At 39.0% G+C, this 16,383-nt stretch overlaps 1 protein-coding gene across 5 annotated transcripts in view; it reads left to right on the top strand.

Annotated features, from left to right (window-relative positions):
* Positions 1-16,383, top strand: part of KANSL1 (KAT8 regulatory NSL complex subunit 1) — a 171,090-nt gene that overhangs the window by 34,099 nt on the left and 120,608 nt on the right. For all 5 annotated transcript variants that reach the window (XM_020882785.2, XM_020882913.2, XM_020882993.2 and 2 more), the window contains one exon: positions 9,522-10,893. In XM_020882785.2, coding sequence (XP_020738444.2) covers positions 9,605-10,893 — 1,289 coding nt within the window. In that variant the 5' untranslated portion in view covers positions 9,522-9,604. The remainder of the gene's footprint in view (positions 1-9,521; positions 10,894-16,383) is intronic.

Raw genomic sequence — 16,383 nt, forward strand, 5'->3', positions numbered from 1 at the left:
CCCTCCAGACTCCTCGAAATTCTCCAGGCAAGAATACTGGAGTGGGTAGCCATTCCCTTCTCCAGGGGATTTTTCTGACCCAGGGATTGAACCCAGGTTTCTGGCATTGCAGGCAGATTCCTTACAGCCTGAGCCACCAGGGAAGCCCAGTGCAGGACCCTTTCTATCCTTCAGGTTTCAAGTTAAGATGTTCCCCCCGGCATGCCTTCTGTGCCCCCAGCACCCACTCTCAGCCTGTGTGGTCGTCCAGGCGTGTCTGACTGTTTGCGACCCCGTGGACTACAGCATGCCAGGCCTTCTTGTCCCTCACCATCTCCTGAAGTTTGCCACTTGTTCGTGTCCATTGCATCAGTGATGCTGTCCAGCCATCTCATCCTCTGCCCCCAGTCTTTCCCAGTATTAGGGACTTCTCCAATGAGTTGCCTGTTCACTTCAGGTGACCATAATACTGGAGCTTCAGCTTCAGCATCAGTCCTTCCATGAGTATTTAGGGTTGGTTTCCTTCCTTAACATTGACTGGTTTGATCTTCTTGTGGTCCAAGGCACTCTCACGAGTCTTCAGCACCACATTTCGAAGGCATCAATTCTTTGGCGCTCTGCCTTCTTTACGGTCCGGCTCTCGCAACTGTGTGAGGGTCCTTCTAGGATTCTCTGATCACAGTGAGTGTCTTTACTGGTCCATGTCATCCTCAGACACTTGGTGTGGAGCTTTGAATGCTGTAGGCATTTTAATAAAATGATTTTTTTGGACTTCTCATTGACTTTCCTCTAAAGACTAAAATTTAAAATCCTTGTGTCTAGCAGTTAAGTCCCTTCCAGTTTAAACTTAGCCTTAGGTATAGTGATAATGCACTGGGCTTCCCTGGTGGCTCAGTTGGTAAAGAGTCTGTCTGCAATGTGGGAGACCCGGGTTCAATTCCTGGGTCGGGAAGATCCCTAGAGGAGGGCATGGCAATCCACTCCAGTATTCTTGCCTGGAGAATCCCATGGACAGAGGAGCCTGGCAGGCTACAGTTCATGGGTTGTAAGAGTCAGACATGATTTAGCAACTAAACCAATGCAACATTGTAATAACTATACTTCAATAAAAAATAAACTAAAAAAAATAAGTGTGGGTCTTCCCTGGTAGCTCAGATGGTAAAGAATCTGTCTGCAATGCGGATGTTCGATTCCTGGGTTGGGAAGATCCGCTGGAGAAGGGATAGGCTACCCACTCGGGTATTCTTGGGCTTCCTTGTTGACTGAGGTGGTAAAGAATCCACCTGCAGTACGCGAGACCTGGGTTCGATCCCTGTGTTGGGAAGATCCCCTGGAGAAGGGAACAGCTACCCTCTCCAGTATTCTGGTCTAGAGAATTCCATGAACTGTATGTATAGTCATGGGGTCGTAAAGAGTCAGACACGGCTGAGCGACTTTCACTATTCTCTTAGAGATTTGGATTGGAATCCTGCCTCTGTCGCTTAGTAGTGGTGTGGTCTTGGGCATGCTACTTCTGAGCACATATTCATCTTACACTGTTATTGTGATAATTAAATGAGGGTGTATATGTAAAACACTTAGCACAGTGACTGACACCATAAAAGGTCAATTAATGTTAGTGAACAGCAGTCATAATAACAATCTATTCTCCAGCCAGAGCTGTGATTCCCTTAATAATAATAAAACTTAAGAAGGCCTGCCCTATTGGCATAGGAAAGTGTTAGGAACTGGGGTGGTGAGATACACCTCATTTCTTTGTTTTATGAAAAAAAATTTGCCTCCCACTCCCTCTTGTATTCTGTAACAAATCTACATTTGTAAAAGGAAAACTTGCCAGTGTGTTCCATAATGTAACTTTTGGTACTTGATCACAAAGCTACTTTTTCCCTCTTTCTCAAGAAGCTGTGCATGTACCAACCACCTGCTTCAGTCAAGTTCTGTGGATCATCTCCCAAATCCTTCCGTATTATTTCAGTTGTGTCAGTTTCTTGATTGGTACTTCCTCATCTTTCTCTGCTTAGCACAGTCTTAAATGCTTGAAAAGCCTACCTCTGGGTCTTTTTGACTACTGTAAGCCTGTCAGTAAGTGCTCACAGTGCTTACTATGTTCCAGGTACTCTATCTTGGTAAAGTTAGTGAGCATGCAAAGAAAGATATTAAGGGACTTTCCCAGTCTTGAAATAGAGTTAACAAATTGACAACTAGGGGAACATTCAGATAATTTTAATTGAGTGTGGTGACTTTTAAGTGCATTGTACAATTTAAGCAGGAAGAAAGTTATGTGAGCCTGAATAGTCTGGAAAAGTTTTTGTGGAGTTGTTGTGTATTGAAGTATTAAGTTTTGGGCTTAAAGGGTAGAAGGGCCTTCAGTTAGAGGCAACAGCATAGGCAAAAATGATGAGTTGAATCTGGGGGCGGTTTCTAGGTCCATGCCAATTGATGCATTTGTTTCGATGTTAAATTTCACCTTGGAGAATTTGGACTAATGAGAAATGTACTAGGAACTATTCTTGAGTAGAGAAGTGAAGTGATAAATAAGGATGGAATGGATTAGACAAGGGAGCCCTACCTCCGGGCTGTGCTCCTGCCAGATCAGCGGCAGCCTCAGATCACACAGTGCACAGTAAGTGTAATGTGCTTGAATCACGGCGAAACCATCCCCTCCCCCCACGCCTGGTCCGTGGAAAAACTGTCTTCCACAAAAATCAGTTCTTGTTGACCAGTAGGTTGGGAACTGCTGGATTAGAGGACTGAGAGTTAAGTCAGGAAGCTCTTAAGATCATGTAGGTGTGAGCGGCTGGGTTTGAACTGGTACTGTTAGGAATGGATAGGATATACCAAACCTAAAATGGTTCCCCCTGCCTCTCAACCTGAACAACATTGTGAGAAATAAAGGGGAGGATTTTATCTTAAAGAAGCTGAAATTATGAAGGAAATGACAACCTTCTTGTTTCTTAAGAGTTTTCCTATTTGTGTCGCTTACTTGGTTCTGCAGACTTCAGGCGCTTCCGAAGCCTGGAGGAGACTTTGACAGTTCTGCTGTGGTGACCACCTTAGTTGTAAGTTCTTGTTATATCCTGTCTAGATTATTGCAATAGCTTCTTCACTGGCCTTTGACTTTTTACTTTCTTTTAATCCATCCTATACAACTGGTCTCTGCAGCACAGTTCTCATGTGTCACTCCACATAAAAACCTTTCATGATTTTCTGCTGCCTTTAAGTCTGAGTAAAAACTGGCTTTTGAAGGTTGTCCATTAATGATCTGGCTTCAGACTGCATTTTCACCTTTTTCTATAGTGTTTCCTCTTGTTAAAATATGCTTTATAATTCAGACAAGTTGATAATTTCTTCTAATCTCCAGGATGTCTGCTTTTCCCATACCTTTTCCTTTCATTGGAATGCCCCATTACTGTCTTTGGCCTCAGCCTTTTGCATAATGAAATTTTAGCTAATTTTCAAGCTTCAGCTTAAATTTTGATAACTTCACACACCCTTCTCTAACCATCTTTCCTGTGTCTTTTTTCCATTTGTACAGAGTAATGAGGTAATGGTGGAACGAGGTTAGTAGAAACCACATTATGGGCAAGTTTTTCTTCCCCATCTGATTCTTGCTTCTGTTTTCAGTGCAAGTGTGGTTGTTGGCCACCCAAATGTCCAGACCCTTCTCTTTGGGCCTTGGCAGCTAATCAGCATTTTTGCAAGGTGGATGATGCCAATTTATTCTTGAGTAACCGGAGTCCTGTCTTGGGAATTTACAAGGGAGTAAGGTGTGGCTTTTGTTTGTAGGTGTGGAGTTTGTGACTTCCACTATTTGAAGTAGCCAGATATGTATGATTTCTGGAAATCTATGTTTAGAAATAAATATGTATGTATATACATCTGTGGATACAGAATCTCTCTCTAGAGAGTGCCTCTCAATTGGGGGGTGTGATTTAGTCCCCTTGGGGACATTTGGCATGTCTGGAGGCATTTTTGGTTGTCATAATTTCTAGGAGGGTGCAGTGGGCATCTAGGCCAGGGATGCTGGTAAACCACCTGGACACAGGAGAGACCCCATTCCCCATAGCAAAAAATTACTCCGCACAAGTCAGTAGTACTGAGGTTGAGAAACTCTGTCTTAGGGATATACTTTGGCTTCCAGAGTGTTACTTGTGTTAGGTGGAAGTTTGTTCTTGAATCTATATTGCTGTTTATAAGAAAATCATATATACAGGAAGGGGCCTTAGAGGTCATGTATTTGAACTTTATTCTAACTTCTATTTCTCAGAACAGTGTTCTGCACGGTATTAATATAATGGAAAAAAAGATGTTTATTTGTTAAAGGTGCAAATATTTGAGCAGTATTCAATATAATGAAGTGCATTGTGAATCTCATCAGGGAAGTTTTTCCATCCGACTGGGATGGACACTGTTAACTAGCTAGCTCAAATTTTCATAGCCTTTTAAAGGACCCTGATAAAATAGCCCTTCTTTTGTCTCTTAAGCTTACTGCTGAATCATAATTTATGTTGGTGGCTGCAGGTGCATTAGATCCATCTTTTTTTTTTTTTTTTTTCGTCAGATTGTGGTTTATTAGATGAACTAAAAGTTGGAATATTTTAGGTTTCTTTATTCTGAATGTACGATGTAACTTTACTATCTGTCCCCACCAGTGAATTGGAAATTAAAATCGTAGCCAGAAATCTACCACTTAGCTTGTACTGAGGATTAATAAGTTATAGCTTTTAATGTTTTGTATTCTTTGGAGAAGGGTGATTTATCAAAAGCTGCTGTGCTGTTTCTGTAACACTCCTTAAGTAGACAGTTTCTCTCTGCTCTAAATTGTTGAGTCACTACAAGGTTTTGGGATTTAAGTGGGATGGGAATTGTTTCAATCAACATTTTGCTCATGTTAAATTTAAGAACATTTTTGTGATATTTTGCCTTATTCACATTTTTTTGACTCTTTTAGAATTTACATTATTTTTGCCTTCTTCCCTTGTATTATACAAGCAATTTGTGTTTATGGTGGCGACATTACATAAGCCAGAAAACAAAAAACAAAAGAATCTTATCACCTACTTTTTAAAACAGAAATGAGGTCATAATATTTATTTTATTTTTTAACACCTTTTTTCCTACTTAACAGTTTTTTGTTTTAGTAATATTTGCTTTTTCTCCATAGGTTATAATAATAGTGCAAATAATGGGCTCTTGTGCCAGGCACTAAGTTAAGTAATTGAAAGTATTTTATGTAATCATTTCTGCAGCCTTCTGAGGTCAGCTCTGTTATTTGCAGATGAAGTTGAGGGAACAAAATAGTTAAATGATTTAAATATAGGTGGAGCCAGATGTGAACCTGGACCTACTCCTCTTACCTGTGACTGGGGTTGGGGGTGGGGAGTGATATTGCATCTCGGCGCAGCATTTCAAGTCAATGAAGGGAGGCGGGTGTAGAGTCCAGTATATATATATTTTTAGCAGTTTTGATATAGAAAGATAAAGATTTAGGAGTTAGGAATGGAATTTCTTCTGAAGACATCACTTTTCCCCTTCCCTGTTTATTGAGAAAAATTGTTTAGTAACTACTCTTTTCATTGCACTCCATGGGGATTTTGAGACCACGGAGGGAGTGTGGGCAAGATACATTTGCCTTTGAGGCGTATATGATTAATGTCAAGTTCTCAGATGTGCTTTCAGAGGGTCAGAGAAATATTGAAAGAGGTGGGATTTGAGTCAGCAGATTTTTCTTTAAGTTGCAGATTTTAAAGAACTAAATAATTCTGAAATAACTTTGGAATGTTGATTGCTTAAGTACCTTCTGTGGTGTGATGTTAATTACAACCCACTTTTTGTGTGTGCTGGGTGAGCATGGGCTTTCCATACGTTTTGTGGAAGCTGTGTAACATCTGTGTCCTTGCTTGGGTCCCAGAGGGAGGCTGCTTCCTGTGATTGCTGAGACAGAGTGTAGTGCTTTTGGGCAGTAGGCTGCCATATACTCCTCTCACTCATTGTATTAATCATCTGACAGTGATAATGTGCCTCCTTGCATGGCTAGTGCTAAGTCACTTCAGTCATGTCTGACTCTGCACCCCTGTGGACTGTAGCTTGCCGGCTCCTGTGTCCATGGGATTCTCCAGGCAAGAGTATTGAAATGGGTTGCCATTTGCATGGCTAGTACCAGCTGTATACTGTTATCAGTTTGCAAGAGGATATTGAGTTGATTGGAAGATCAGATAGTGGTTTTTGTTTATGGTAGAAAATGCTTTTCCTATTATTAAATTGACTCAAGGTATTTTGAAGAAGAGCTTATTACATTGGTTCATCTGTCAATTGAACCAATGTAATAATGCAGCTATTTTTTAAATTACATTAGGAATTACTTTTAAATTTAAAGTCAAAAATAGGAAAAGTGGACGTAGAACAGTTATACAGAATGCTGTATGCCAGCAAGTCCATAAGGATAAAACTCTAATCCTCAGAAGGTCTAGTTTAATGAATATAGGATGTTTGTTAAAGGCATTGTAAGCTTAGAGTGAGAGATTTTTGGCAATCACATAGAGTGGTAGACATGTTTGACCTGTAAGTGTATTGGTAGCTCAGACAGTGAAGAATCTGCCTGCAGTACAGGAGACTGAGGTTCAATCCCTGGGTCGGGAAGATCCCCTGGAGGAGGGCATGGCAATCCACTCCAGTATTCTTGCCTGGAGAATCCCATGGACAGAGGAACCTGGTGGGCTACAGTCCGTGAGTATCAAAGAGTTGGACACAACTGACAACTAACACTTTTCTCAGTCATTTACTTAAATATTTTGATATCAATGATTTGAATTGTCATACTGTGAAGTCTTAGTGTAGTACTACACGGCTTACCATCCTATGTTGATTTTTATCTAAAGATAAAATGTTTGACCAAAATGGAAGTTGCCCTCATTTTTTTGAGGGAGGAGGTTGCTTTTAGTTCAGTGATGCACAAACTTTTTGGTCTCAAGGCCCCTTTTCACTTTTAAAAAATGTCTAAAACCACAAAGAACTTTGGTGGGTTATCAATAGTTGATTAGAAACTTTGAGAAATTTAAAGAATAATTATTTACTGGGACTTCCTGGTGATCCAGTGATAAGGACTCTGCTTTCACTGCCTAGGGCATGGGTTCAGTCCCTGGTGGGGGAACTGTGATCCTACAAGCTGGGCAGTGTGGCCACAAATTAAAGGAAAAAAAATAATTCATTTAAAAATAACCTATTACATATTATGGATAATAACTTTTATCAGAACAACAAAAATTAAGTGGTAATGGCATTATTTTACATTTTTGCAGATCTTTCTAGTGTCTGGCTTAATAGAAAACAGCTGGGTTCTCATATCTCCTCCTGCATTCATTCTGTTGTGATAATGTTGTTTTGGAAGTATGTACAGAAAATCTGACCTCATACAAATGTGTAGTTTGGAAAAGAGACAAGTATTTGTAGCCTTTTAAAGTGTGCATATCCTTTGACACTGCCCAAACTTGACAAGTAGTAATTTCATAAAGGTTAGCCGCACCGTGGAATCTAAAGCCATATCAGTGAGCGTTTCATACTGTCAGATTAATCCATTTGGTCTGTCTTGCACTTACTTTTACCCATGCACTAGTTTCTAAGGAGCTTTGGTCATTTGGTCATTGACAGAGTTATGCAGATCTTCCAAAAAGTTGACACATTTCATTATGTGGTATCCAGTTCTCGTTCACTGGTATCAGTAGTAGTCTGTTTAATCAGAAATGACATTAAATATTGGGGAAATGTTCCAAGTTCATGGTGGTGGATACACATTTTCAAAATACTTATTTTTGCGTAAAAACTTGGATTTTATCATTAGCAACAGACCTCATATTGGGTTTCCTTGAAGTGATTAGGTTCACTTTGTTCATTTGCAAGAAAATGTCTGCTCAATATCCAAAAGTCTGTATAATCATAGTTTGTCAGTTGTTCTGCCAAGTAAAAATAGTGTTACATGGAAGAAGCTTCTAGTTCAACTTGTAACTCAGTTTTCTTAAAGCAGTAGAAGTGCTTTATGTGTACTTTACCTTTCATTGCACAGAATATTTAGATACGCATATACACATGCACTGAAGACTTGAGTGGAGATTTAATAAAGTTCATAATTTCTGTATTTCATCAAGGATATCAAAGGTCACTATAATAACCTTTTAAAAAAACTTTTATTTTTTTAACTAAATGAGTAAAGAATACAGTGACCAGAGGCTATTAGTACAGTTAGATACCTCTGCTCTTGATTTTTGCTAAGGTACCAGCAATTTTGCTCAGACTTGTTTTTGCATCCTTATTGCAAATGTTAACACTATGGAAAAAGGCAAATAATGTTTAATATTATTATGAAAAGTTTGATCTTGTGGACCTCTGAAATGGTCTTTGAACTCTCAAGAAATTTGTAGGCCACACTCTAGTACCTGCTGGCTTAGTTCTTTACATAGATTTCCTTTTACTCTCAGACCAGATAAATCAAAAGGGATGAAGAGGAGGTGCACTGCTGAGGTTTTTAGCTGGGGTTACTTGGTGAAAGTAATTTCCTGAGATGATAAAACTGGGTAAGAAGTAAAACGAAATTCAGTTTTGAGCTTCAGGGGGCTTGAGGTACCTAGAGGTGAGGATGTTGATTAGTGCAGCTGATCGTGTTTTTCTGAGCGACCAGAGGACTTACACATTGCTATCAAGATTGTTGCCAAGGAAGTGAGTTGAGAGGGAAGAGGGCAGAAGGGACCTTGTTGTCAAGGACATCGGGAAGGAGGAATTTCCAGAAGAATGGGGTGGTGAGCACTACCTAATGCTTCAGAGAAGTCAGATAGAATGAGGACTGAGACTTGAGCATGGGATTTGATCATGAGATTGCTTGTGACCTTTGCCAGAGCCGTAGGAGTACAAGGCAGATAACAGAAGAGTGAGAAGGGCAGAGGCAGCTATTTATAACTATTCTTTCAAGAAGTTGTGAAGAAAAGAGACACATTGATTGGGCAATTAATTTGAGAGGTGGGCCATACTGAGGACAGTGGAAAGGAAAGAAAATTGATGAAATAAACTGGCATTACAGGTGTGATACAGTAAAGCTTTTAGTATGATCTATCTTACAGAGAAGTGGGAAGCTGACAAACATTGGCTCCTTTGGCCAGAAATGTACAGACATTTGGCGTACAGATTTTGGGTAGGAAATGAGTTCTTACTACTTCTTTTCTGTTTGATTCCTGGTGTTTAGTTTGATACATTTGCTTTAAATTCACTAGTTTCAAGAAGTTTTAAAGCTATTTTTCTTTTAAATGCAGATGATTTGACTTTAAGAGTCTGTGACTACTTTCAATGTATGGTAACAAGTGACTAAAAGGAAGGATGGGATTGATTCTTTTGTAGAAGAGTTGTGGCCCCGCCCCAACACCCTCCCCTTTAGGTTTGAGTGTTTTCTTTCTGAAGACAGTTTGGCTAACAGCCTCCATAATGTTTGTATTAAAAACATGTGTGTTGTTTTCTAATGTGTTTGTATTTCTAACTTCCTTTTCTTCTTTCTCTTCTAGTCTGTTCTCTGGGGAGGCGGTAAGGGGCTGTGGAGCTGGCCTCGGCACCGGGAGAGGCTGGACTTCCTGTCTCTCTGTGCTGAATGGCTGCGATGGCGCCCGCTCTCACTGACGCAGCAGCTGAAACACACCATATCCGGTTCAAACTGGCTCCCCCATCCTCCACTTTGTCCCCTGGCAGTGCCGAGAATAACGGCAACGCCAACATCCTTATTGCTGCCAACGGAACCAAAAGAAAAGCCATTGCTGCAGAGGATCCCAGCCTAGACTTCCGAAATAACCCTACCAAGGAAGACTTGGGGAAGCTGCAACCACTGGTGGCATCTTACCTCTGCTCCGATGTGACATCTGTTCCCTCGAAGGAGTCACTGAAGTTGCAAGGTGTCTTCAGCAAGCAGACAGTACTCAAATCTCACCCTCTCTTATCTCAGTCCTATGAACTCCGAGCTGAGCTGTTGGGAAGACAGCAAGTTTTGGAGTTTTCCTTAGAAAATCTTAGAACCATGAATACAAGTGGTCAGACAGCTCTGCCACAAGCACCTGTAAATGGGTTGGCGAAGAAATTGACTAAAAGTTCAACACATTCTGATCATGACAATTCCAGTCCCCTTAATGGGGGAAAACGGGCTCTCACTTCATCTTCTTTTCAGGGGGGTGAAGTGGTAGCATCTGAATCTGGGGACTTGAAAGGGGGTATGACCAATTGCACTCTTCCACATAGAAGCCTTGATGTAGAACATACAACTGTATTTAGCAATAATAGCACTGCAAACAAACCTTCTGTAAATTCCATGGAACAGCCAGCACTTCAAGGAAGCAGTAGGTTATCACCTGACACAGACTCCAGTTCTAACGTGGGGGGTGTCAAGTTAGAGGGTAAAAAGTCTCCCCTGTCTTCCATCCTTTCCAGTGCTTTAGATTCTGACACCAGGATAACAGCTTTACTGCGGCGGCAGGCTGACATTGAGAGCCGGGCCCGCAGGTTACAGAAGCGCTTACAGGTTGTGCAAGCCAAGCAGGTGGAGAGGCACGTACAGCATCAGCTGGGTGGATTTCTAGAAAAAACTTTAAGCAAGCTGCCAAACTTGGAATCTTTGAGGCCCCGGAGCCAGTTGATGCTGACTCGAAAGGCCGAAGCTGCATTGAGAAAAGCTGCCAGTGAGACCGCTGCTTCAGAGGGACTTAGCAACTTCCTGAAAAGTGATTCGATTTCAGAAGAATTGGAGAGATTTACAGCCAGTGGTATAGCCAACTTGAGGTGCAGTGAACGAGCGTTTGATTCCGACATCACAGACAGTAGTTCAGGAGGAGAGTCTGATATCGAAGAGGAAGAACTGACCAGAGCTGACCCTGAGCAGCGCCACGTACCCCTGTAAGTAGAATCATGCATAATGTCATTTTTCAGAAACGCCTGGACAAGGGAGAAAGACTTGGTGAATTCCCATCATGGGAAGACAGGACTTCTTTTATGATGGGTGCTTAGAATCTGTTTGTCTTTTTCCTAATTTTAGGTAGCTGGGTACATATATACCTGCTAGTGAAGAAATAGAAGGTATTTTTGGTTTTGTGTTCCTGTAGGGTAAAAGCTGCTAATTTCCCATTGAAATCTTAGTAAGAGAAAACTAGAAGACTTCCAGTTTGTAAAACTACCCATTCTTCTTTCACAGTGAATAATTAGGTTTCTTTTGAGACCATATGTAGGGTGTTTTTTGTAAGTTTCTGAGGCTTGACTTCAGATTGTTGTTTCTAGTATGTGAGGCAAAAGTTTAGTTGACCTAGTTAAGTTCTCTGTAATTTATGGTTGCTTTTAATTGAGCTTTCAGCAGAGAATGTACCTGGTTTTCAATTTTGACATTTGAGATTTCCTTATAAAAAGAATAAGGACTAATAATCAGGAAGTGCTTCAGAGTATTTTGTAGGTTGTCTCCAAGCATGATATGCTGTCACAACCTGATTCTCTTCCTAAAAGAAACCTTTATCAGGTTTGGGTTTTATTTTCTTTCAACTAAGTTAAATGTATTGATATATTTGGGATAAATTCTTACTGGATTTTCAAAATGGGTTGAGGAAAATTCTCCATAAGTTCTTTGTGGCACTTTACATGGACCTGGTAGAGACATACATGCTTTATCTCCTAGTCCTGCATTCAGCTCTAGGATAAGAAAGTACAGTGTATCTCCTTAAAGATAGATCTGTGTTTATCTAGACTTCATGAGAGAGGGAAACAGGAGTAGTTGGAAAAGAGGGCAGGAGTGTTGACTAGTAGATCCTCTTTGGGTGGGAATGTTGTAAAGTTTGGATTGCTAGAGAAGACTGAAGTAGGTGGCTATGTTGGAATAGTTGACTGTCCCTTGCCTGTAATAAAAAGGTGACTTAAGATTTTCACTGGAAACTTTTGTTGAGACAGCTATGTTTCTAAGCATAAATGAATTCCGCCCCCCCCCCCCCCCCAAGTTATAAACGTGGATAACACTGTATCTGAGTATGAAATTTGGGTTTATGTTTCTGTTTTGAGTGAAAAAAATCTGGATAATCTTGCTGAATTTTTTCCCTTGTAGACCAAGTGCCATTATCACTTGTAAACTTACTGCGCTCAAGAGTCTACTTCTATATTCAGGTCTAAAGCAAATAAATTTCAGAGCATTGCTGTAACATAGTTACCTTTCCTTAAATGGATTAGTAGCTTCAGTCAGCTTGCCAATATTTGTGGCATTATCACCACTGACTTTGCTACATAAACTGCAGTTTTAAGCAACCTTGTCAACAGTTGAATATTCTGTTTGAGTGATTTTGTGTAAGATAGTGTAGTTGAAGTCTTTAAAGTTTCCTGTACTTATTTTGTGTATTTGATGAAAAACATCTAGAATCTATAAGCTTAATATTTTCGAGAGACATCATATTGGCAACATTTCTAAGTTTTGGTAATGTTGTGGGTAACATTCCAATCCAGTGAAATCAGAATGCCTATGAAAGAACTTTTTTTTAACATCATGAAGTCTGTTGACTTCAAAAGACCTCTTAGTCCACCTGCTTAGGTTTGGGCATTCTTCTCACAATGGTTTGTTGATTGGAAGGATGTAAAAAAGACAGCAAAGGGATTATTTTAGGAAACTTCTTGGGATCAGTTTAAGAATGCTTTTAAAAGTTGAATTTCCATGCTTCAGATCATATTAAAGTAAGGATGATTCGGGCGCTAAAAGTACTGTCAAGTAAATATGCTTTTACAAATTATGATATATGTGAATTTAAATTAAAGCCACTAATAAAGTGCAAATACTTTTAACTTCTTGTTTTAAGCAAGGTCTCCAGATTGACTCCAAAGGCTAGTATTTAACCAGGGTGTTTGTTGACCACCTGAGTATTTTAAAGTCTTTCAACAACTGGCCAGTGAAAGTGGAGGCAGCACTTTGATTAAAAAAGAAAAAGAAGTTGTTCTTTGGATGCAGAGAAACCTTTTCTTTGTGATTTCAAGTCCCTCCCAAATCTCATAACTGCATTTATAATTCTTAAGTCCTGGAATAAGAAGTTAGTTAAGTCTTCAGGGGCTTGACCCAGCTGGTGAATTTCAACTTTTTACATCTTTGAATAGCCTGTCTAGTATTTCACTCCCTTGTTGAAGTACTGTCAGAGATAAAGTCACTAGATTTAGTCTGGTGGCCATAATGAAAATATTTACTAGAGAAGACTTGAATTGTTTTTAAGTGATGTTGCTTAAATTACAAGTGGAAGATGATTCTCTGAAAATTACAAGCTTTCACCAAGAATTCATTTGTGTTTTTCCTAACTTTTTAATAAAAGAGGAAAAATCTGTAATTTATTGTAAGTCCTAGGCACATGCTATCCAGTAGCAGAATGATTGGTTTTATATATTATCAAGAATTACATGTTTATCATTTTTTTTTCTTTTTTTACAATTAGTGAATTCTAGTATAGCTGGATGAGACAGCAGAAGAGAAGTATTTTCTTTTTCCTTGATTTAATTTTTTCTGGTTAACTTATGTTTAGTTTAAAATTGTTACACCTTTCTGTTGTAAGCTTTTTAGACGATCATCTGAAAATGTTTTATATATATATCTTCCTGTCTTGGTACATGTACCTACTTCTTTGGAAATTCTGCACTACATTGGGTTTGACCTATATTATTGTTTAGTAACATCACTGTGGAATGAGCAGGAATTGAAACATCATCTTAAATTCTTTCTATTGAGGTATAAATTCTTTGACTTATAATGTGTTGATTTCTGGTATACACCAAAGTGATTCCATTATACATACATATTCCATTATATATAACATTATACATGTGTATTTTTTTTCATAGTTTTTCCATTATGGATGATTATAGGATATTGAATATAGTTCCTTGTGCTATACAACAGTAGGACTTTTTAAAAAAATCTATTTTATGTGTAGTATTTGTGTCTGCTAATTGCAGACTCATAATTTATCCCTCTCCCACCTTCTTTCCCCTTTGGAATCATAAGTTTGTTTTCTACACAGTTGAGTTCTGTAAATAAATTCACTTGTAACTTATTTTAAGATCCCACATATAAATGATATATGGTATTTGTCTTTCTCATCTGACTTCACTTAATACGAATAATCTCTAGGTCTATCCACATTGCTGCAAATGGCATTATTTCATTCTTTTTAAAAACATCATCATCTTGAATGAAGGACTAGAAAGGAAGCTATATATTTCAATAAATACTTCAGTGTTTGGTTCTTAATTGTGGATGTAGAAATAAAAGCATTTGGTTACCTCGTGTGTTGTATAATGGAACTGTTGAGTGTGTGCTTGTGCTCCCACACTCTTCTTCAATTTAGTTTTTCTTTGTATTTCTCCTTTTCATATCTAAGTTTTGTACTGCTATTTTGTTATGAATTCCTGGACCCATACTTAATTTTGCTCAATTTAGTTTTCATTTTCTTACCCTTGTACTTACAAACTTTTGTAGTAAGTACCTGTAAAGAAAAAAAATTTTTCCAGATATTAAGTGTGTTTTTAGATCAACAGCTTGTGGGTTCTTACTGTTGTACTTTTTTTTTTTTTTAAACCTCATTCTTGGCTTCAGTTTGCTCTCCCTGTTCTTGTTTTATTTTCATGGGTTTTTTGTTTGTTTGTGTACTTTATTCTAAACTTTGTTGCATTTGTGTGATAGCTTCCTGAAGTCTGTTCTGATCAGAGTTGAGTAAAAGTAAACTAGATGTTCAGTTTAGTGAAACAAGTTATTTGAATTTTGGATTGTCTTGATTGCAGTGACTTTGCTTTATTTCTGAGGAATTTCATCCTTTTGGAGTTTATGAAGACTTCACAGTATCATAACTAGCGTATTCGTAGGTTTTGCTTTTTAAGTACTATGGAATGCTTTGTGTTGTAGCTCCTGCTTGAATTTGTTAAGTATACACAGATGATGTTGCCAGGGATGGCAGTCAACTTGATTTGTCCTTATTTTCATGTTCCTTCTCCTCTCGCAGAATGATGGGAGTGAAAGATCTATTAGTTGGAAGCCTAACATCTAATCCTTCTTTACTGTAGACTAGCTTTGTTACCACTTTGCTAATAAAAATGAGGAAACTGATCTCCAAGGCTTAAACTGCTTTGAATTGTGACAATTCTATCTTTAACATTGATGGAGCTTTTCTCATCATCATCTTTTTGCATTTGGGGAATCTGAGGCAAAGTTCCCTGTGAGTCACTGGGATACCTTGAAACAAAGTGGCTTTTTTGACTTTGACTTAGAGCTTTGATTCTTTTACTACCTGTGTCCCCCCAGCCCTTGCCACCCCATAATCCATTAAAATGATTATTGTATATTTTACTGGGTGTGATACATATGTGGGAATAATTCTATCATGTTCTTAGAGAAGTTACTTTGGAGTAAGTGAACTTTGACTTGCCAAACACCTTGTTCTAATCTAATCACCTTTGATTGAATGCCCCAGGTTTTTCTGCTAGCATGCATATGACATCCAGTGGCTGAAATAGGAATTTGTGTTTTCTCCATCTTCTCCTCCTTCCCCCTTTTTTTCTGAGAAGTTACATGGGTAGTGAGAATTATTCTTGGTGCTTCTTGTATGATTCTGAAGGCAGGAAGTTAGGCAGCAGGAATTTGGGGGCTACTCATTTGCTGCAGATCTAGATGTTCCAGATATTTCCTGTTGCCTTCGGATTGGTGTTTTCATTCTGTAAAATTGAGCAGTTGTAAAATTGTACAGTTGACCCTTGAACAACACTGGGGTTAGTGATGCCCAGCCTCTCTCTCTCTGTCTGGATTCAGCCAACCACAGATCATAGTAACTGTTGAAAAAAATCTGCGTCTAAGTGAATGTGCACAGTTTAAAGCTGTGTTGTTTAAGGGTCAACTATATTCTTTTAAAGTGATCATTTGTAAGTACTTAGGAACAAACATGTAAGACATCAGAAGTGTCATAGGTAAATAAACTGAACTTCTGTGCACAAAAAGTATATAATTTTGATGTGTATTGGAGACATGGGAGATAAAGATGAATAGTTACAACAGTGCCTGGCATGTACTAATACATAGTAAATGTTGGGTGATAGACATAAAATAGGAAGAGATTACAACTGGTTGGTGGAACTGGAAAGAAAGGATAGTAGGAATGAGCCTTGAAGGCTGGCTAGGATTTTGATAGAAAGTTGTCTTTTGGTTATGTCCTAATGAGGTAGATCAGTACAGGAGGAAGGCATGGCATAATCAGAGAGGACAGAGGCTGAATGGCTAAGGGCTTTTTGGTGGCTAGAGTGGAGACATTTTAGAGATCTAGTAGTACAGGTTACGGAGAAGGCAGTGGCAACCCACTCCAGTACTCATGCCTGGAAAATTCTATGGACAGAGGA

Source organism: Odocoileus virginianus, chromosome 17 (genome assembly GCF_023699985.2).
Source record: "Odocoileus virginianus isolate 20LAN1187 ecotype Illinois chromosome 17, Ovbor_1.2, whole genome shotgun sequence".
In the NCBI taxonomy this organism is placed as follows: domain Eukaryota; kingdom Metazoa; phylum Chordata; class Mammalia; order Artiodactyla; family Cervidae; genus Odocoileus; species Odocoileus virginianus.